A 23923-nucleotide genomic window follows, 5' to 3' on the forward strand; every position below is an offset into this window, starting at 1 on the left:
AGTTGGCCTCAGTATAGGGTTGAACAAATTGGTCCCCTTCATCATAACGGTCCTTATCAGAATCTGTGCCAAAATGATTGTGGATCATCAGGGCCCTTCCTTGAGGCAAGCCTGAAATGAGATCAGGCAAAGTATGCTCTGAGTTGGAGAGCAGAGCACTATTGGCTGCGCTTCGTCATCCAGCATCTGCATCGGTATCGGTATCAATGTGCCGGGGTCTACCATGTGCTGTGGCCTCAAGACTGACAGCACAACCGTAGCCGGTGCAGGTCCTGTAACAGGTCCACATGTTCCAGTTGGCACAGAGGGCAGACCCATCGGCGAAATTCCAGGCGGAGGTCCTTGTGGTTTCTTGGGCGTAGGATGCGTCCTAGTGGGAGCTGACAGAGTTCCAAGGAGAGACAGCGTAGCTTTGCGGAAATAATAGATCTGCTGCAGCTTCACTAAGAGACCCGGAAATTCAGGTTGTCCCAGGATGACAATGTAAATCTGCTGCAAAGGTGATAAAGTTCGGGAGCGAAATTGAGAGGCACATTAACGCCCTTGCATCTTCTCAGGAGTTCAAGAGTGGCGTGAAGGTGCAGAGTCCCACTTTGACTTCTTGTGCTTCTTTTTTGACTTACCTGAAAACTTCGACTGACATGAAGATTTCGGTTAAGGAAACTTCTTTGGGAGTGCGATTCAGAGCTCAACCTGTCCTGTTATGGAGTCTCCCAGTATTTGGCAACATACAGCTTTGCATCAAGGTCCCGAATGGCCTTCAGATTCATCAAGGCGCAGTCGATTTAGGTCTTGGGAGACGTGTTCAGAATCCAAACATCAAAATCAATCTAGTGGGGATCCATCACAGGCATTTGCTTGAGACAGTCCTTACAAGTTTTGAACCTTTTGTTTTTACACAGTGACATTTCCCTTGCACACAGGTTATTTGAGTTAACTTTTGAGGAAACAGTCTCATGAAGAGGCAAGGGGTAGCTCCGGTCTTGCGTCTGGTGGCGGGGAAAGAAAGGAACTGATTTGCATGCATCAGTGACGTTTTTATGCGGCTCCCACATTACTTCTGGAGCGTAATGATGTTGGAGCAGAGACATGCAATGCCACCTACTGGCACATATAGGTACTGTTAACGATTTTTGAGATCCAGTTGGAAGTGTGTTGTATATTCAAAAAGTAAGGAATCTGCAGTTAGAAGTATCCATCAGAAAACGACCACTTCTCATTAACATGAGAATATACTGCAATATTAAGTTTCAAGTAGGTCTGTTTGCCATCTCATGAAAAGAAGCCTCATTATCCACCAGGAAAACAGGGAGGTTGCAAACCTGGAGATATGCAGAACGCTCACTCATATCCAATATTTAAGAGGGGGAGATCCTTCTCAGAGGGCTTTAGATCTAGATCTGTATAAACTGAGATATTGTACTGTTTATGGATGTCAGATAATTCCATGATAGAGATTTTGCCCTAACCATCGACTCCAGTAGGTCAGCGGTTTTGGGAGATCCTTTTTTGGCCTTGAATGTACGTGTCAGGGCCCTGCTTCTTTGGTATCTCTGAAGAATTTAAACCCAAGACATTCTCCATAAACAACTCAGGCTCTTTGGGGTTTGATAGTGGAGGGAAAGGAAATGTCATGAACTGGCTCCAGTCTTGATTAGACAATGTTCATGCATTGTTCACACTGAATTTGAGCCCTACCCTACTCCAAGCCAGAGTCCCTTACATACAGTTTTCTGCAGGATTCGTCAACTTTCCCCAATAGATTTCCTATTTAAGTTGAGCTTTAAGTCAGTCTCATCCAGTCCACAGGTTGGTACTTATTCTTTTTTGCTCATGACATTTAGATCCTGCTACAATTGGATAGATATCAGGTAAGAAGCCATTTTCAAACTTATATACTGGCAGTCAGGGATGAGCGCATTCATTAATGACTCCAGCTCAATTACGACAAAATGGATCTTGGCTGTAATGGAACGCATGTATCTAGTGAGTCACATGCTTATGACAGCACCCAGTCGTATCTGTCAGGGTCAGTGAGCCTCTAACTGATGGACTTCTGTTAGATGTGGAATTGTTGGCATTACGGACAGTTGGAAATTTGCCCTTTCTGCAGGGTCACCCCAAGTTTTTGCCTTTTTGCTGGACCTCATTTTTTCTGGCTATAAACATCTGCGCACCTTACCTCTGCTAACCAGAGGTGAAGTGCTTGTGCTCCTCCTTTCAACATGGTAAAATGGTATACTCCTGATTGGCATATTTAACTTACATAAGTCTCTAGTATATGGTACCAAAGTGTGCCTAGGGCCTGTAAGTAAAATTCCACAAGTGAACTGCAGCCCCTACTCACTGTGCCATCCACTACAGTGACAATGTAAACATGAGTGCAGGCCAGCCACCAGTGGCCTGATTGTGCTTCAAATTCTACCTATCAAAATAACCATTTTTGACAGGCCTAAACCTTTCTTTAAAAAAAAAAATAAAAAAAAATTATATAAACTGGGGTGGCGTAGTGGGCAAAAGAACAATGGATTTAACCCAGATCTCTTGACTGGGGGAGAATGTCTGCATTGTCAGCATTCCGTCCATCATTTGTTTGTTGTAACACTTTTCGCCCTAAGTGGGATGGGTATTCCCAGACGTGGGACCCATGCTCACTACGCCACTGGAGTCAAGCTATCCTGGCCGATGACGGCTGATAGCCAGAAACCGGTCCTAGGATGCTTGATTCCGGTCCAGGGAAGACATGGCTTGGCAGTTCGGGCTGGACTGTTCCCATGAGGCACAGGGTCAAGACTGATTTGCATATGGCCATGTCTAAACTGGGGTGGCGTAGTGGGCAAAAGAACGATGGATTTAACCCAGATCTCTTGACTGGGGGAGAATGTCTGCATTGTCAGCATTCCGTCCATCATTTGTTTGTTGTGAACAAGGTGGCGAGAAGCCATCGAAACGCGTTGATGTGAACTCATCAATAAAGAAAAGCCGAATGAAATAATCCCCTGGGAGTGCAGTGTGGTTGTTGTTGAAGCTGACTTTAACCTTATGCTGAATATATATATATATCAGCCCTAAGTAGCCCTTTTTACCCATAGATTCAAGATACATGGTATTTAAAAGTAGAACATGTAAAGGTTTAGTGTTAAACATGTTCTTACAGTGAAAATGCTCCCAAAGCTATTTTTACTCTAGCAGGTTTGGTTGTGCCAAAGGAAAACACAGAGGCGCAATATTAAATTCTAATCCTTCATCTCAGGAATGGGACGTACTAAAATAATTTGACTGCTAGCCAGTCCGGACCCCATCCCAGTGGGACTCTGTGACATGGCAGTGTCACAGCCTGTTTGACAGGTCTGCTAGGTTTACGTATAACATTTGGACTGCACGTCAATAGAGGAAAATGCAGTTTCTGGGAATGGAATGCTTAGTTTACACAATTCTTGGCAAAAGGGGGCATCCATGGCATATGTGTGGCAATCGTGACAAAAAGGTGGCAATGGTAAACTGGAAGTCATTCCGAGGGCTTCATTGGCAAGCCATAAAAGTAATGGAATATTTCATAAGGAAGTTTATGTGAAAACTGTTCAAATAAATAAAAAAAAATAAAAACCACTCTATTTGACCCCACTTTTTTCAAAATATTCTTGAGGTTAGATAACTACACCCAAACCCCGGTACCTCCTAGAAGACACGAGATTCACTTTGCTCGCTTACTGAAATTTGGGGAAAGTATTACACTCCTCCACTTTCAAAGATCACCAGCAGCTACAGTCTTATTTTAAGAAAGATCTTAAAAAAACTATCATTCAGAGCTGCTTACAATCTGCCATAATTGCTTCACGTGTTATGCTGGTTTAACTCTGGTCAGCACCAACAAGCATTGATGAGAATGCGCTCTAGAAAGGACCACAACATGACAGGTGCTAATTTGTGTAACAAGTGTGGTTATGACAATGTCTAAGTAATGGTTGGGTTACAAACATGAATGAAGTCAAATCTGGGCTTTCAGACATAAAACCTTTCTACTATACAAAGAGTGTAATATATTGGTTTCTGACTAAAAGCTTGATTCTCAGCCTATTCCTGACCTAATAAGAACCTGCAATGTGTCGATTACTCTGAAATTTAAATCATAATTTTAAATTCTTGCTTCAAGGATAAGAAAAAAGAGAATAATTAAAGTACATATGTATTTTGACAGGTTTAGGGAATGATTCTGAAGCAATGCACTTCTCCAAAATCGTAAGGGAAGACATGAGGCTGTTCCTTTAAAGTTGGGAAATGATGAAATATAGCACATTTTCTCGTGACAAATGATCTTATATTCAAGTATTCTATGTGAAGAGATAAGCATTTGGGCGAAGAGCCACAGGCAGCTCACCAGAAGGTACCCTATTTCATTTCAGAAACTTTACCACACATTTCACATGCTCATCGAGGGCATGTTGCAAGTCCACATGCCTAATAAAATCGCTAATAAATATCATAGGCAATGGAAAAATGTAATATGCTTAGTAAAATCACAAATGTAAGATATGTATCCCAACAAAGCTAAAAAGATCATTTCCATTTCTAAGAGCATTCACAAACATACCTTTGTTTGAACTTCTTAGCAAGTTCTTTCCAAAAAGCTATTTCCTCTTTTGGGTTTTTAAAGTCTGGCATTTCTTCACTTTCCATGATTCATAGAAATCTGTAAAAACAAAGGTAATATACCAGTGAGCTATAGGCGATCAAGATATACATGTGACTAAATCCAGTCATTCGATGGAGAAAAAAATAGTTGTTTTACTGGTAATAATTTTGAGTGTAATAAACAGTCACCTGCCCCAACATTCAGACATGGGTTTACCACAGTCTACAATGTCAAAGATAAAGCGGAAATATAACTGGGGCAAATTAACCTGAGTGAAACAATGACAAAGCCAACAGGTCTGGCAGTTTTATGGTCTATGCAAATATGCAGAGGAAGAGCACACTGCAGGTACAAAGCCAACAGATATATACATGTAAGTTATCTGCATAACGCTAAACTAGCCTAAACCCAGCAGAGTACTACAGGCACACAAGCAGTGTAGTAATACAGACTGTATAAGAAGCATGCAAACACCCTGAAAAGAGCCAGATGTATTCCCTCCATTCTCATTCATGTTCGTTACACGTGAGAGAAAAGGCTAGGTTGCCTTTTGATGAGAATCGAACATCTGACCAGCAGGATTCGCTTAGTCTTCAAAAGGTGCTCAAAACATCTTAGCATAAATATTTGGAAAAGACAATATCCCTATGAATGTTAAGTCAAAAGAAGAGGATTATGTGCCCACGTCACAGTAAAACTGAAAGCATCCAAGCGTCCACACTGCCACACCTAATAACACCAACTCCACGTGCTAAGCAATAAACGAGTCCAATGCTCCATACCACTGTGGGCAAATCGGTCACAACAGATCGGTATCAAAGGACAAATCTTTCAACACACACAAGAGAAAAAAATGGCTTGGATAGGAATGATGAAGCTATAGCGCATTCACATGGATGTGATAGATAAAGATAGATAGATAAGGATAGATAAGGATAGATAAGGATAGATAAGGATAGATAAGGATAGATAAGGATAGATAAGGATAGATAAGGATAGATAAGGATAGATAGATAAGGATAGATAAATAGATAGATAGATAGATAAGGATAGATAGATAAGGATAGATATAGATAGATAGGGATAGATAGATAGATAAGGATAGCTAGATAGATAAGGATAGATATAGATAGATAAGGATAGCTAGATAGATAAGGATAGATAGATAGATAAGGATAGATAGATAGATAAGGATAGATAGATAGATAAGGATAGATAGATAAGGATAGATAGATAGATAGATAAGGATAGATAGATAGATAAGGATAGATAGATAGATAGATAGATAGATAGATAAGGATAGATAGATAGATAAGGATAGATAGGGATAGATAGATAGATAAGGATAGATAGATAAGGATAGATAAGGATAGATAGATAGATAAGGATAGATAGATAGATAAGGATAGATAGATAGATAAGGATAGATAGATAGATATAGATAGATAGATAAGGATAGATAGATAAGGATAGATATAGATAGATAGATAGGGATAGATAGATAGATAGGGATAGATAGATAGATAAGGATAGCTAGATAGATAAGGATAGATATAGATAGATAGATAAGGATAGCTAGATAGATAAGGATAGATATAGATAGATAGATAAGGATAGCTAGATAGATAAGGATAGCTAGATAGATAAGGATAGATAGATAAGGATAGATAGATAAGGATAGATAGATAAGGATAGATAGATAAGGATAGATAGATAAGGATAGATAGATAAGGATAGATAGATAAGGATAGATAGATAAGGATAGATAGATAAGGATAGATAGATAAGGATAGATAGATAAGGATAGATAGATAAGGATAGATAGATAAGGATAGATAGATAAGGATAGATAGATAGATAAGGATAGATAGATAAGGATAGATAGATAAGGATAGATAGATAAGGATAGATAGATAAGGATAGATAGATAAGGATAGATAGATAGATAAGGATAGATAGATAGATAGATAAGGATAGATAGATAGATAAGGATAGATAGATAGATAAGGATAGATAGATAGATAGATAGATAAGGATAGATAGATAGATAAGGATAGATAGATAGATAGATAGATAGATAAGGATAGATAGATAGATAAGGATAGATAGATAGATAAGGATAGATAGGGATAGATAGATAGATAAGGATAGATAGGGATAGATAGATAGATAAGGATAGATAGATAAGGATAGATAAGGATAGATAGATAGATAAGGATAGATAGATAGATAAGGATAGATAGATAGATAAGGATAGATAGATAGATAAGGATAGATAGATAGATAAGGATAGATAGATAGATAAGGATAGATATAGATAGATAGGGATAGATAGATAGATAAGGATAGCTAGATAGATAAGGATAGATATAGATAGATAGATAAGGATAGCTAGATAGATAAGGATAGATATAGATAGATAGATAAGGATAGCTAGATAGATAAGGATAGATAGATAGATAAGGATAGATAGATAAGGATAGATAGATAAGGATAGATAGATAAGGATAGATAGATAAGGATAGATAGATAAGGATAGATAGATAAGGATAGATAGATAAGGATAGATAGATAAGGATAGATAGATAAGGATAGATAGATAGATAAGGATAGATAGATAGATAAGGATAGATAGATAGATAGATAGATAGATAGATAGATAAGGATAGATAGATAGATAAGGATAGATAGGGATAGATAGATAGATAAGGATAGATAGATAAGGATAGATAAGGATAGATAGATAGATAAGGATAGATAGGGATAGATAGATAGATAAGGATAGATAAGGATAGATAGATAGATAAGGATAGATAAGGATAGATAAGGATAGATAGATAGATAAGGATAGATAGATAGATAAGGATAGATAGATAGATAAGGATAGATAGATAGATAAGGATAGATAGATAGATAAGGATAGATAAGGATAGATAGATAGATAAGGATAGATAGGGATAGATAGATAGATAAGGATAGATAGGGATAGATAGATAGATAAGGATAGATAGGGATAGATAGATAAGGATAGATAGGGATAGATAGATAAGGATAGATAGATAAGGATAGATAGATAAGGATAGATAGATAAGGATAGATAGGGATAGATAGATAAGGATAGATAGATAAGGATAGATAGATAAGGATAGATAGATAAGGATAGATAGATAGATAAGGATAGATAAGGATAGATAGGGATAGATAGATAGATAAGGATAGAAAGGATAGATAGGGATAGATAAGGATAGATAGATAGATAGATAGATAAGGATAGATAGATAAGGATAGATAGATAGATAAGGATAAGGATAGATAGAGATAGATAGATAAGGATAGATAGATAAGGATAGATAGATAAGGATAGATAGATAAGGATAGATAGATAAGGATAGATAGATAAGGATAGATAAGGATAGATAAGGATAGATAAGGATAGATAGATAGATAAGGATAGATAGATAGATAAGGATAGATAGGGATAGATAGATAAGGATAGATAGGGATAGATAGATAGATAAGGATAGATAGGGATAGATAGATAAGGATAGATAGATAAGGATAGATAGATAAGGATAGATAGGGATAGATAGATAGGGATAGATAGATAAGGATAGATAGATAGATAAGGATAGATAGATAGATAAGGATAGATAGATAGATAAGGATAGATAGATAAGGATAGATAGATAAGGATAGATAGATAAGGATAGATAGATAAGGATAGATAGATAGATAAGGATAGATAGATAGATAAGGATAGATAGATAGATAAGGATAGATAGATAGATAAGGATAGATAGATAGATAAGGATAGATAGATAAGGATAGATAGATAAGGATAAATAGATAAGGATAAATAGATAAGGATAAATAGATAAGGATAAATAGATAAGGATAAATAGATAGATAGGGATAAGGATAGATGGATAAGGATAGATAGATAAGGATAGATAGATAAGGATAGATATGGATAAGGATAGATGGATAAGGATAGATAGATAGATAAGGACAGATGATAGATAAGGATAGATATAGGAAGGATTAATAGATAGATAGGATGGATAGATAGAATAGATAAGGATAGATAGATAAGGATAGATAGATAAGGATAGATCGATAAGGATAGATCGATAGGTAAGGATAGATAGATAGGTAAGGATAGATAGATAGAGAAGGATAGATAAGGATAGATAGATGGATCGATAAGGATAGATAGATGGATCGATAAGGATAGATAGATGGATCGATAAGGATAGATAGATGGATCGATAAGGATAGATAGATGGATCGATAAGGATAGATAGATGGATCGATAAGGATAGATAGATGGATCGATAAGGATAGATAGATGGATAGATAAGGATAGATAGATGGATAGATAAGGATAGATAGATAAGGATAGATAAAGATAGATATATAGATAGATAAGGATAGATAGATAAGGATAGATAAAGATAGATATATAGATAGATAAAGATAGATAGATAAGGATAGATAGATAGATAGATAGATAGATAAGGATAGATAGATATAACTTCAAAGTTTGCCCATGCTTGAAGACGCCACTCAGCAACAGTTCATTCAACTGAATTTTATTTAGGCATACCGGCATATCACCTCCTGATAATTGCAATACCGTACGCGTTTCGAAGATGCCTATCTCCTTGTTCACAGGCTGAGCACGTACACGTTACCGGAAAAGGAAACTCCATCATTTTATTCACTTTCATGGCCTCTAAGGTAAGTTCACTCTCGGTGCAGGCTGGTACCTGTAGTTCCTTTTATATCAATTATTGCCCTCCAGTGGGTCAGTAACATGCCGAAATTTCTCTCGATCTTTGACCCCTCAGTGGGCTTCCAGGTATATGGATACCCATTTGAGGGTTAAAGAAATTCAATAATGGATAATCAGAAAAAAAAAATATATAGACCACTAACCCCGCTGGAGGGTTTGGAAAGCAAATTGGACAATAAAGTTTTTTGCAGGAACAAACATTGAATGGAACAAAACAGGAGGGTCCAATGACAAACTGAAAATCATCGAATAGAATGACATCAAAAGTATGGGTATTAGTTACAAAGGATGTAGAAATGGTTCGTGTGTGTATATATCAATTCTATTTTTCATTTAAGATGGTGACAATTAGATGCAACACCAGGCAGGACTACATATCCCAGAAATCTGTACATATTATTAAAGTTGAACAGGAAATGATGTAATAGGTTTTTGAATTATAAAAAATCAAGTCGTTTGTTGAGAAATTGACCGTGACCAATGTATAAGGGTATACCGAAACTCGTTGGTTAATCGCCTGTTCCCTACATTTAAATTGGATTGAAGAATAAATTAATTGTGTTTAAGGAAAACTGCAAGAGTGCGACCTTTTGTCTTTTGGGATCAAAGGACTGCGAGCAAAATATATATATATATATATATATATATATATATTCACTGAAAAAACCATAGGTTTCACACATGTTATAGTTAGCGGAAATTTTACTGATAAAAAACCAATGAAATTCCCCCGTTATAGTTAGTGCAGGCAACTATAACTCACGCGACCGCAATCCTCTGCTGATGCTAATACTGTATTTAGACACTTATTTGCCCATGTCTTCTTCCATACATTTTTAGCTATACATATATTACAAATATTTTTTTTTCATAAAGACACATATGTCATCAGCAGAAGATTGCGGTCGCGTGAGTTATAGTTGCCTGCACTAACTATAACGGGGGAATTTCATTGGTTTTTTATCAGTAAAATTTCCGCTAACTATAACATGTGTGAAACCTATGGTTTTTTCAGTGAATTTGCAAGGTTTTTTAAATGCTAATTCCTAACTATAACGTGTGTGAAACCTATGGTTTTTTCAGTGAATTTGTACGGTTTTTTAAATGCTAAGTTACTTTACGCCATTCGTGGAGTGCGCGCCCACTTAAAGCAGTTCGTTCCGTGCGCGCACGGTGCGCTTCGCGCAAATGGTGCCCTTCGGGCACCATTTGCACACGGGGTGGAGAGAGTGTGGATAATTTTTTTTTTAATTATTTTTTTGTTAAATATTTTAGATTATCTTAAACTGTAATAAGCCATGCACAATTGGTGCACTTCGGGCACCAATTGCACACGGGGTGGAGAGAGTGTGGATAATTTTTTTTTTTTTTTATAATTTATTACCGTACGCGTACAGTAAGCGTAATCGGCGATATTACCGAAAAAATAAAAATTCCGTTTTTGGCCTTGGGGGATCTTTGGGGACTCCCTCAACATGGCTATGTGTGTGGGAGTTGTCTAAACAGCCCCTTTACATGTTTTTGGGCTTTATATTTTAAAAATCACTCTCAGTGCGAGAGAGAAAATGGCGGCCGCCGCTTCCTGGTTTCGGCCGATTCGAATGTTTACTAAGATCTAAGAGCCAATCAGAATCGCGCTCGCGCACGCCACCGTACGCGTACGGTAAGCGTACCGTAAGCGCACCGTAAGCTGGCTCAGATATATATATTGATTTAAAGGCTATTTTCTCAGAATCTACTGAACAGATTTACACCAAACCTACAAAAGGCACTTCCTTGACCTGAGGACTACCTCTCTGCCAAATTTCTAGTAATTCTGTTCAGCCGTTCGGGCTGTAGCCCTGTCTAAAGGTCCTATGGAAAAATGCATGGGAAAAACGCGTTTTGGGACCCCCCTTTTATCTCAGCCCCCGCTTGACGAATCCCCCCGAGACTTTCAGGGTAGGAGCGGAGCGTAGCGCCCCACCTATTTTGAAAAATTTGCGAGGATTTGTCGACCGGCGCCAAAGTTATTCAAAATAGAATGTTGCGGATTTCCTATGGAAACGTGGTCCTAACTATAACTACCTACTGGCGACCGCCAGTAGGTAATATATATATATATATATATATATATATATATATATATATATATATATGTCCAAATGTCAGATATCGTGCGCTCTCAGGAACAAAGTAGATCGACACAGATAGCGGAGAAACGGGTGTTTATTCACAACGCGTTTCGACTATACAAGCCTTGATCACGTGAATAACAGTGCTGCGGTGGCAATGAACTTAAAAGAGTGAAGGGCTGTCAAAACAAACAAAGGACCAAGTACATGGTAATCAGTATCCTACTGTAGCGGCCATCTTAGAGTGGTCAAATACCAACAAAACATGGAAATGTTCATTCCCAAGTTGTCCTGCTGTTGCATTGTCAACAAATAAACAACATTAATGATAAACACATAAATAATATCCAAACTGCATTATATTATGGAACCTGGCAAGTGCCTAATGTTAAGTTCACCCTATGTGACTCCAAGTGGAGAGATAAATTTGCAAGGCACAGAATGTAGCCAGTGTATGCGGGATGTCAGGACGAGCATAGCAGTATATAAAACATAGCGACAGAGGGAGAATAGTATGTGTTCCCCAAGTGGGGCTAACCGTGTTGACCAAGAGATGGACCAAAGTCTTTTCACACGCCCATGTGTCCAGAACTGGTGATGACCTCAGTGAGATGGAGGGGAGAGAGGGTAGGCTGCCCGTGCAGAGTGAGTGTCAGTGTTGGGGCCCCTTCCTCTCCTCCTGAAAAGAAAATAAGAATACATAATTAAAAACAGATGCAAATGGGTCTGCATCAAACACAATTCTAGTGCAAGTTCTAACGTAGGAAGAAGGGAAGAAAGTGCACACTAGTTGCAGCGACAAGACATAATCCAACCATATGTACATCATACATAAACATATTACCATGTACTTGGTCCTTTGTTTGTTTTGACAGCCCTTCACTCTTTTAAGTTCATTGCCACCGCAGCACTGTTATTCACGTGATCAAGGCTTGTATAGTCGAAACGCGTTGTGAATAAACACCCGTTTCTCCGCTATCTGTGTCGATCTACTTTGTTCCTGAGAGCGCACGATATCTGACATTTGGACATATCTTATTTCCGGCGTGCTCCGCCGGCGTGTGCGCCAGCTCCCTTGGGTCCCAGCAATTCAGAAGGAGCGCTGTTTTGGAGATATATATATATATATATATATATATATATATAAAGTTCCACACTTGCCAAAGCTTCAGGACGCACTCTCCATAGGAAAATTAGGCAACAACGCATTCTGCAACTCCATGGTAAATAACATTGCCTTACGCGTTTCAAACATAAACTGTCCTTCATCATAGGCAGAGCGACATTGAATGAAAGGCATCGACTGCTGCTTCGTATTTCAAATACCTTTAATAGCCATCAGGTGAGGCCTCGTATTTGTCAGCGATTGCATTCTGGGAACAGCAGTTCTTAACTCAGCCTCGTAGTTCGTAAACAACAACCCATGTCTGCTTTCATTCAATGTCGCTCTGCCTATGATGAAGGACAGTTTATGTTTGAAACGCGTAAGGCAATGTTATTTACCATGGAGTTGCAGAATGCGTTGTTGCCTAATTTTCCTATGGAGAGTGCGTCCTGAAGCTTTGGCAAGTGTGGAACTTTATAAATTACACGGCAGCCATGCCGTGAGGACTGCACCACCGCAGAGGGGCGGGCCGGAGGCTCTGGATGTCAAGAGCAGTTTTCGGTCCATGAGGATGGCTTACTATATTTGAACAACGTTTCTTTTGCTTCCCCTGGCAGCCCACTAATGGCGAAATTATAATGTATTGAGAGCAGACATGGGTTGTTGTTTACGAACTACGAGGCTGAGTTAAGAACTGCTGTTCCCAGAATGCAATCGCTGACAAATACGAGGCCTCACCTGATGGCTATTAAAGGTATTTGAAATACGAAGCAGCAGTCGATGCCTTTCATTCAATGTCGCTCTGCCTATGATGAAGGACAGTTTATGTTTGAAACGCGTAAGGCAATGTTATTTACCATGGAGTTGCAGAATGCGTTGTTGCCTAATTTTCCTATGGAGAGTGCGTCCTGAAGCTTTGGCAAGTGTGGAACTTTATATATATATATATATATATATATATATATATATATATATATATATATCTCAAAGCAAAGGTTGCGGAAAAACATGGCAGTGAATGAAAAATATACATTAAATCTACTGGGCTTTAAAAGAGGGGAGCCGGTGCAGAAAGAGTAACAGCAATGACAAGTTCTGAAGTAAGGGCGGCGCTGGGTAGACAGTGTAATGGAGTACACGGACACCGTTTCCACATGAAAATGCAGCAAGCCTGCTCAAAGCATAATGGTACAAGTTGCATGTGCACTCTAGTCCTTCTGGAAGATGCTCTCTCTGCACTTGTTAGGATAGCGATTACTTTATTTCTCCAAAACCCTCCACTTTACTAGGCTATACTAGAGCTCCTGTCAAAAACCCTCAGATAGGCACAATCTCGCCTGCTCTGCCGCCTCACTTACCCCTGGATCTCCAATCCAGGCCAAATCAGTATCTGGACCAAGTTCACTCATCAGCTGTTTGTGTTAGTTTCTTTACAGACTTATTTGCTGCGGTTACTTTGAATCCTTCCTTTTGCTGCAGCTTTAGATGATTCGAAGATAGAAGTGTCACAGTCCACAATTTTTTTAAGCTTTCCACCCACCAATCCTTCTTTCTCACTGTGCAATCTGCACCTACGAGAGCTGCAGCCTCCTAGACTGCAAGGGTATTGAATGCTTTAGAAATCTACTTGTCCTGTATATAAACCCACTTATTCCATTAGATGGCAAGGCAGTAAGGTGACAAATTCTGAAATTTTCATTATATCAAAGAAGGGGTACCAGGGGCACAGTGAGCAAGGGACCCACGTATGGGCACATCCTCAACCCCTTAGAGCATTATATCAAACACACAAAAGGAGGAATGTTTGCAATAGGTCTAACCACGGACTATTGCTCTGAGTAGCATTCCAACCCATGGTACTTTTGTGCATCATGCCACCTCAGATTAGACCAAGCCACATGGTCCCTCAATCACTCTGCCTTGCTCACTAATAAGAAAGGCGTCAGAGAACGGGGTGTTGAACATTCTGCCACTACACTACCTGGATGGACCAAATAAGAGTCCAGGAGGAACCACTGCTGCTCCAGGAAAGTAGGAGTAATAACTTGAACACATCTAGAGCCACCATCCCAGGAACAAGCCCAACATGGACATAAATCAGCAATAGTGACAGTGGCTTCCTCTTGGGACCCAAACAAAACACCTAGCTTCTCCTCATCGGAATCAACAGAGGATAAAGACACATCAGTGGCACTGTCTACATTACCAGTCAAAGAAGAATCCCCTCCACGAAAAACCCCTTAAACGGCACACAACTACCTAGAAGCACTCAAATGGTCCAATCAACACAAGATCGTTTCCCAATCACCCCATGGGATAATTTGTGATGAAGCCTCATCCCACTAACAAGTCATGCTTCTGGGCACCGTGGAGGTGAGCACTATCTGGCCAGCATATAGTACACTGGATCACAAAGTGACTACCGTCATGGATAACCATTCAAGTGCCCCCCACATTTAGTATTGTTCCGCTGTGTCCAGTGGCAGGATCCATCCCCCCCAACACATATACAAGATATTATAAGCTGGTGCAGCTATGTCACTGCAGGTCATCATCAATGTGCCTACATTCATCTGGGAATCTATCTCTTTTTTTCCCCCTCTGGGGTACGTAACCCGTGGTCCCTGTAGAAAGAATATTGTTGTTCGCATTACACCTGCATGGACTGCAGTTTGCAGCCTGCCCTCTCTGTTTGGTTGTTTATGGCTTCAACTCTTTAACGGTTATTATTTGATTTGCTCAGAAAATGGACTTGAACTTTCTTCTGAAGGGATGATAATACTCACCCTTCCCAAGCAAATCGCACCTTCAACAACATCGACACTCGTGTCTAGATTAAATCATTACGCTATTGCAACTTGGAACATTAGCAGAATAACTACCCAAACTAAGCAAAACGGAGTCTACTTTCTTCTCAAGCATAATGGAGTGCTAATAGCACTCATTCAAGCACAACACGAGAGAAGGGTGTGAAACTTCAGAAGAGATGGTGGGGTCAGGTTTTCAACCCAGCTTTCTCCAGTTTTGCCAAAAGTTTGTTAATTTGTTTGGGATCAAAAGTCCCTTTCGCTGTGAATATAATATCTCTATGATGTATCCAGAGGCCAGATTTGTTAACATGGCGGGTAAACTCGATGACGAACCCTAGCTAATTGGTAGTATTTACTCCCCACACATAGACCAACAGACTTTCCTAAACCATTTATCTACACATTTGGCAGAGTAGATACATATTCATTGGCTTTCTGGGGGGGTGTGGATGAGGAGGGGGAAATGTTTACAGTGTTTATGACGTGAGCCTCTGCAGATCTCATCCTCCACTTCTGCGAGCCTAGATGGTTTAAAACACACACGCTCTCGCAATGGCTGCAACGCTGGGCACTATCCGATGTATGACTTACAAGAAGGCAACATTGAGGCAGTGAGCTCCCTTCAGAAACCACTATTGTTTTGAAAATCATCCCCATCCTTTATTGGGCAAATTGCTTTCTCATAAAATGGTGATACTGCTAATACTTTTGCATTATTTTGCTAATACATCAATCCTATCTCACTAAACAGTTCTTCCACGGTCTGGATACTCTTCTGGGGTAGTTTTTATAGTCCAGGAGGAGTCATATGGAGGGACAATCTGGGTACACCCAATTTTGAAAGTTATTATCTGACAGCACCGACGCAATGGAAGTCCCTCTGGATGTCAGGGATAGCCTTGCAGCAAACAGGCGCAGCCCAGCTGCCGATGTGATTGCCCAAAGTTGGTACTGCCAGGGTTCAGACCTGCTCGTGGAGCATCTTGGCTGCTTCTGGTGGCACACTGCTGTTTAGCCAGCAGCAGTCTGCTAACGAAAAGTCCTCGCCCTAACGCTCTAATTATACCATTAATGGCACTCCTAGATACAAAATAGCCTGTTGCAGCGGGAAGGGATTAGAGTGGAAACCTTAGCAGGTGAATTTCAGGATGTACATTTATTATCTGTTTAACCCCCCCCCCCAACACCAATCTGCATTACAGGAAGAACAATTCCTCACACACGGCTTAATCATTCGGGAAACAGTGTGTACAACGCTGTCAATACTACACAGGTAGGTAACAACGCGGCTGTTACAACGACCGCATTGTTACCACGGGTGGCATTACATCGCAAGACGTTTCAACGACTTGTGCTAGGTGACATGCAACACCAAGGAATGTGTTGGATTTTAAATCCACCACCTTCCCTGCCGTTGAGCTAACTGGAGTAGGAATAGTAATTAATACTATTCCAAAGTCCAGCGCATCACCTAGCGCAAGTCGTTGTAAATGCACGTGTTGTAACATGCTAAATTCAATCATTCACATTCTCAGGACTAGGTGGGTGATGTCAGACTCATTTACTAACACAAACATATACAAAGGAGACTCAGAGGCACTGTGTCAGCGGGGTGTATAAAGCATTGTGAGCCCGCAATCCACTGCTCATGACGTCACATATTACATCACTCATGACATGGTCAGTGGCATCACTCATGACATCACTGATGACATCATCCTTGTGATAGAGTGGCGGTCGCGCAAGTTATAGTTATCTGAACTAACTATAACAGGGGAATTTCATTGGTTTTTTACGAGTGAAATGTCCAGCTAACTATAACATGTGTGAAGCCTATGGTTTTCAAGTGAATTTGCAAGGTTTTTTAAATGCTAATTACCAACTATAACGTGTGTGAAACCTATGGTTTTTTAAGTGAATTTGAGCGTTTTTTTAAATGCTAAGTTATGTATTTATTAATTATTTTTTTTCCAAGGTTTTTCACCGTGCGCGCACCGTGCGCGCGCTTTGGGCGCACCGTGCGCTGCACGCACCGTGCGCGCACCCCGCGATTTTTTTCAAAAATAACATGTTTTTTTCACCCTTGGGGGTCCTTCAGTGACCCCCTGACAAAGGCTAGGGGGTCAGGAACACTCTTCCCTGCCCCCTTTTCACGTTTTCCACCTTTCCTTTTCAGTGTGACAGACAAAATTGCGGCCGACACTTCCTGATTTCGACCAATTCGAATGTTTACTGACACCTATCAACCAATCAGAATTTCGCTCGCGCACGGCACCGTGCGCGCGTATAGATATTTATATGCTTTTAAATGCTATTTTCTCAGGAAATACTGAACAGATTGACACCAGACCTGCAAAAGGCACTTCCCTGACCGGAGGACTACCTCTCTGCCAAGTTTCAAGTAATTCTGTTCAGCCGTCCGGGCTGTACCTTCGACTAAAGGTCCTATGGAAAAATGCATGGGGCAAACTCGTTTTGGGAGCCCTTTTTTTTCTCGGCCCCCCCTTGACGAATCACCCCGAGACTTTCAGGGTAGGAGCTGAGCGCCCCATTAGTTTTGAAAATTTCGCGAGGATTCCTCAACCGGCGCCAAAGTTATTCAAAATAGAATTTTGAGATTTCCTATGGAAACACGATCCTAACTATAACTATCTACTGGCGACCGCCAGTAGATGTGTATATATACATACACACACACCTATACATACACACACACACACCCACACACACACATACGTGTATAACAAATCTATCAACTTTCTCTAAAATTCACCAATATTTGTAATCTAATGTAGATTTCAATAATTCAAACAGTGCAATGTTTATTAATTTTCATTGTTATAAATGATCAATACAGTTTTAATTAAAAAAACATGTTTGGGACTCTTTTCACATAGGTTTAATTATTACATTTTGTAGGTAAAAAATGTCAGACATACTGTTTAAAAAAAAATGAAAGAAAAACACGTTTCTGAATCATAAAATGCAAACATGAAAACAACCACAAGAGGGCTTTGCTCTCCAGCTGAGGAACATAGAACTCCAGCTAAAGAGTGGCTTAAAAAATATTCTAAGTTCCCCTGGGGTCATGAATTCAATAACCCACGAGACATTATTTTCAATTTTCTTTTTTTAAGTTGTGCCTAGGGGCTGCTGCCCCCCCCCTGCAGCCCACAGAAAGGTAGACAGAGGCTGACATTTGACCTCTGTCTTTTCATGCACTGCAAATGTAACAAGATAAAAACAAGATTTGAAGGCTTGTTTACAGAAATCGAACACTGGTGGAATGATACAGAAAACAAATGAAGCCTGCAAATAGATAAACAAATGTGACTTACAAACAACGAAGCTAATGGTAAGCAATGGGCAGAATGCATTTCCAAGGAAGCTTTCTGAATGTCTCCAAGAGGGCTTTAGCAAACCAGACAGCTATGCTGTCTGGTAGGTTTCTACCTAAAAAGAATTGAAGAAATATGGTTTGTTTACATCAATGTCCTAGCACTTTCATAAGTCCGAAGGGCGAGTCTCAGGGTGCCTTGCACTTCCAATCTGAGACCACAGGTGACTTGTGCTCATCTGAGCGAAGGCCTCTTTGCTTCCCGATGTGGAAGGGTGACCTGGACAGGCCCATTTATTTATTTATTTATTTATACATTTATAGAGCGCTTGGTTACACCATCGGTGTGTCCCCGCGCTTAGAGATGTCTCCGGGAGACGCGGCCGTTACCTGCAAGTTAGGCTGCGCTATAAGGTCATTGATCAGGCCTATCCATGCTATGGTTGCACAAATAGACAGGTCTTTAGTAGCTTACGAAATCTCCTTTCGCATGGCTCTCTTCTTAAGTCCATCGGTAGGCTATTCCAAATTTTTGCAGCGCGGTACCTGAAGGAGCGTTCCCCCATTCAAGCTCTGAAAACTCTCGGTACCGTCACCAGATCCTTGACTAGTGATCTTAAACTACGCCCCGGTATGTATTTAGTGATTAGAGGTAGCAGATATCTTGGGCCTCTCTTTAGTAGGATGCGGTGGCAGTGGCACATGGCCCATGTGCATTAGGATCATCACCACAGAGATAAGGGGCTTTTGGGCACATTCTATCTGCAAAAAACATACACTTTAGAGAAATATCTCCTACAGGTCTTTTTTTAATATGCTCCCAGTTTAAACTATTATAGCTAGTAAGCCAGTGGCTGTCTGCACACCCACTGCTTTCACAATAAAAAGAGAGTAGTGACAGTTTACAAAGTTCGCGAACACAAATCCCGCCATTTAGTGCAGATATCTTTAGTTTCAAAAGGAAAACAGACTCAAAGATCTAAAGATTGCCTCCCGTAAGCATAAAAGCAAGTTTAACACACACAAAAATACCTTTGTAGGAAAGCTAGAGTAGCCTAGGTGAAAGATCATTTTGCTCATGTTTTCCTTGCCCAAATACTTAAACTCCTTTTAAAGCGCCCAAGGACATTAAATTCCCTCGTGATCCTAACCTTTATGAGCGATTTTCTAGTAAACCTACATATCTTCAAATTATTATGCTTCGGTATCACATTTCCTTAGGGCTCCACTTATATTTGAAGTTCGATACGTGTGCCTTACTAATCATTCTGGAAGACAGCATTAAACTGAGTTAATGCCCAGTTAGCCATTTAGCTAAAAACGCCCCAACAGACGTAACTAGATGACAGTTTCAGGCGTTCAAGGTCCAAAAATAGTGAAAAACGCGTTGCCAGCAAATAAAAAAAATAATAATCGAACTTTTATTCACTTTCGACAATATACAAATCATAGCATCTGTACGTATCACACAAGCAAAATTTTCCAAAATCAAGGTGAATGACATAGGGGAAAACAGACATCCCTTTTTAGTTCCCTTGCTGAAGGAGAAGCAATGTGATAGAAGTGCAATATATATGTATGCTGATGAATGGGAACAGAAGGCAAAGCTACCAATGGAGAAAGTGTAACCAAAATGCATGCACCACAGGACACAAAACAAGTCTTTAAACAGATAATTCCAGTGTATTTCACCAAACGCCTTTTCCCATCTACATAAACCAAAAGGGGGTAAGGCTAATTTATTACAGTTATGGACAGCAATGTTAATTATTATTATTCATTTTTTTAACATTCAGAAACGCTCCTATTTCTGATTAATGCAGTTGTATGGTTAGCTTTCTTCTAACCCTAGTTGATCTGTTACGCCAGATTTTTGTTAGGAACTTAGTTTTACATTTAGCAGAAATAACCACAAACCTTGTGGTCCCTACCAGTTTAAGGGAACAGAATAACTTGTGTATCCTTCATAGATATGGGGGGGGGGGGGGGGGGGGACGAGTTATGCGACTCTTGTCTATCAGAATAAAACTAATCACTAATAGACTGGAAGCTGGAAGTGAGGCAAAGAAAGTTTGACTATCAACATCGTGCCATGTCCTTGCAGAATTATTATTAAAAGCATGTAGTCTATCTGATGAAACAAACTTTCTGGAGGAGAAAACACAAACTACAGACGTATAGCCCTTATGAACTGAATCTTGTTAAAGAATTCTGGGGATTACGCATGACCCTAGATCGAACAGGATCCAAATTAATAATTATAAACTGGACTCAATAGCTCTCTGCAGGATGGAATAGTCTTTCAGGTAAATATAATAATGGATCTTCTACAGCCACAAAAATTATGTTACAAACACCAGCCGTTTTGTAAAGGGCAGCGAATTTGTTTTGAGTTCAAAATACAGAAACATGCATTATATTAGTAAGATTAATCAATAACAGTAAACTAAATGCATTTTTTTTATCCTGATAGTGATTACATGAAACCATTGACATACAGAAGATCCCTGATCCTTGCCAGAAGCTGAGCCACTGATAGCATCTCAAACGTCAATTAGAGAAGGTACTGGTTTAAGTTTATATAACTCAAATAAGGGAAGAATGTGCTTCCAAACTTGGGGTCAGAGTTGGATGCAGACTAAGGCGCCCTATTTTGGTTCTTTGATGTGAAGCAAACAGTGTCGTCCTGCTCGGGAAGTAATAGGCTTTAATGACATACACCCTGGTAGGTAATCCTGAGCTGACTGGCATTTAGGATACACCAATAAGGGGTGCAACTACTTTCTGGGGAAGAAATGGACAGAAATGCAAGGGAGTTCAGGTAACAAAATCTGACAAGCAGGCAAGTGAGTAGTGCCTCACAGATTTGCATAGCATTAGAGACTGACTGAAGAGGATGTGGACCCTTTTACTTTGGTGTGGTACTCTTGTGCATCAAGACACTATGAATGTTGACCTGCTCTTGACATATGGAGTCAACTCTGGCAACAAACCCATTTTATTTCCTTCACTTCGCTAGGATCGCACTTAATGTGGTCAAAAACAATTTAAATAAGTTGGGTTCATACTCAATGATAAGCTTATCAGGACGAATATATCAATATTGAAAACAAGCATTGGCTATGCCAATAGGTCTCACACTTGCAAGAGTTAATGTCTTTTACTACAAAATGGAATGTTTATCGTGGTAATATATGTGAGCCCCCATATTTCCCTCCCACTGTAAACCAAGTGACTCCTTGATGTATTTTGTTGCTGTTCTGTGTATTCTCTCTCACTGTACCAATGTAAGTATAATTATCGTGTTGTGCGTAAATGTGACACAGCTGTAACCTATGTCTTATTGTATGCACTGACCATGCCACCTTCGTGGTTTAATAAAAAGAATTTAAAAAAAAAAACACAATGTCTTTTACTTATGTTTTTGGTTTGCAGTGTAGTGGATAAATGCGAGAAGCCGCAATAAAATGCAGTGGGGGAGGGGAACAAAAGTTGGAATTTAGGCTGTCAGTGTGGGGCTCTCAGTTTTAATATCACTGTGGGACAAGCTGTTGACAAAGTGAGGCGTGTAAGTCAAATGAACACTTAGTCCACTGCTGCTTTGGGGGCCTACAGCTGTAGAGACAAAGGGGTTCTAGGCTGTTTTATTACAGCAGTGTTCTGGGCTGCTAATAGAGTCCAACTATGCATTACGGGGTCTCAAGCCCATAGGTGGGGCAGCTCACCCACTAATGGATGGCAAGGGTGTGGGAGAGCCCCAACCCCTTTGCTGCTTGTCAATGAAACGTGGATATTGTTACAATGTTGTTGGGGGTAGTAAGTGCTATATATAAATACAATTACTGTGGGGAGAATGAGTGGTAAGTGAGTAGGGATAGTTTATCGCCAATAGGGACATAGAAGGACTAGCTGTGACACCGCAGTACCTGGGAAGATAACTGGGTGGCCATCTTCAAACGATGACTTACGCAACTTGTCAGCTGGGTGCCTTCAAACAATTGGTTTGAAGGCCTCAGCTGACAAGTTGCTTTTTGCTGTGATGCCCTATGTTAAATGATTATTTAACATAGGGCATTACAGCGAAAAGCATGTACTCCTAAAATAAGTCTAATCCCCTTCCAGACAGCAACCCCAGGACAACAGCCACTATGGCACGGCAGTGCACGTGTATTCCTCAAGTTCGCTGCGGCGTACGGACCGATATTAGCAATAAGTAATGCACAATTCCACAGGTCACTGAGAAAAATGTTTATTATTCGGTCTGCAGAGCTGTATTATTCAACTGCCCGCAAGCCATGGCACCCCGTAGTGGTCAAAACAGCTGTTTAGGCTCGACCTAAAAAGGAGCTCAATTCCAACTATGACAGAAAGAAAAAAAAGAAAAAAAAGAAACTGTTCACCCCCGGAGAGGACTTAAAACTAGTGGTCCCAGACAAACATTCCTAAGCAGTCTCCCCAAATCAAAATTGGCACCATGTCAATTTGGTGGCTGGAAACAGCTGAAGAACAGATTATCATGCTGTTAAAGCAAACTACAGTGGCCTCCTCTGGAAGCAAAATTACAATTTAAACGTGCTAGTGTTACTATAGGGAATCTAATCCATCTGTACACTCCCAAATTCTTATCATTGAATCCACACACTTGTTTCCAGAAGGAAGAGGTGGCTGCAACTGGAAACCACAAATAAACTAAACACCTTCCTAAGAAAGAAAGCATTGTGCTGTAAAATGAAAAGCGAGATAGTCTATAACAGTTGAAGTTGCACCTTAAAATCCAACCCACATTGCTGGTTAAATTTCACAATGAATAAGGGCGTAAATGTCGTTTTTTCCCAATCACTGATGTCGGGGATCGTAAAGAGCTTTATGTCCACGAGGCATGCATACCTCATTCTGCATGCGATGAAGAAAACCATGGGAAATACTTCGATCTCTTGCCTGAAATATTCAACACTCCTAATTGTACTGTTCACTGTCTTTATAGCTCCTTCTCACACATTTTGTTTTCTGGGCTTTAGAGAGCCGACTTGATTATCGCAAGGAAAGTGACCCAAGTCTAGGACTGATACCCTCTCCTACAGAGGGAGAGAGGGCGACACATCTGCCATCATGAACTGATTAGAAGTCTT

The 23923-nt window shown here is 40.0% G+C and overlaps 1 protein-coding gene across 3 annotated transcripts in view; it reads right to left on the reverse strand.

The window, feature by feature from the left end:
• Positions 1 to 23923, reverse strand: part of NDEL1 (nudE neurodevelopment protein 1 like 1) — a 399246-nt gene that overhangs the window by 364258 nt on the left and 11065 nt on the right. For 2 of the 3 annotated variants that reach the window (XM_085616844.1, XM_085616846.1), the window contains exon 2: positions 4592 to 4690. In XM_085616844.1, the coding sequence (XP_085472970.1) occupies positions 4592 to 4677 (86 nt within the window). In that variant the 5' untranslated portion in view covers positions 4678 to 4690. Of the gene's footprint in view, positions 1 to 4591; positions 4691 to 12080; positions 12222 to 23923 lie in introns of all 3 variants that reach the window. The other variant, XM_085616845.1, reaches the window with a different exon arrangement.

Source organism: Triturus cristatus, chromosome 7 (assembly GCF_964204655.1).
Source record: "Triturus cristatus chromosome 7, aTriCri1.1, whole genome shotgun sequence".
In the NCBI taxonomy this organism is placed as follows: domain Eukaryota; kingdom Metazoa; phylum Chordata; class Amphibia; order Caudata; family Salamandridae; genus Triturus; species Triturus cristatus.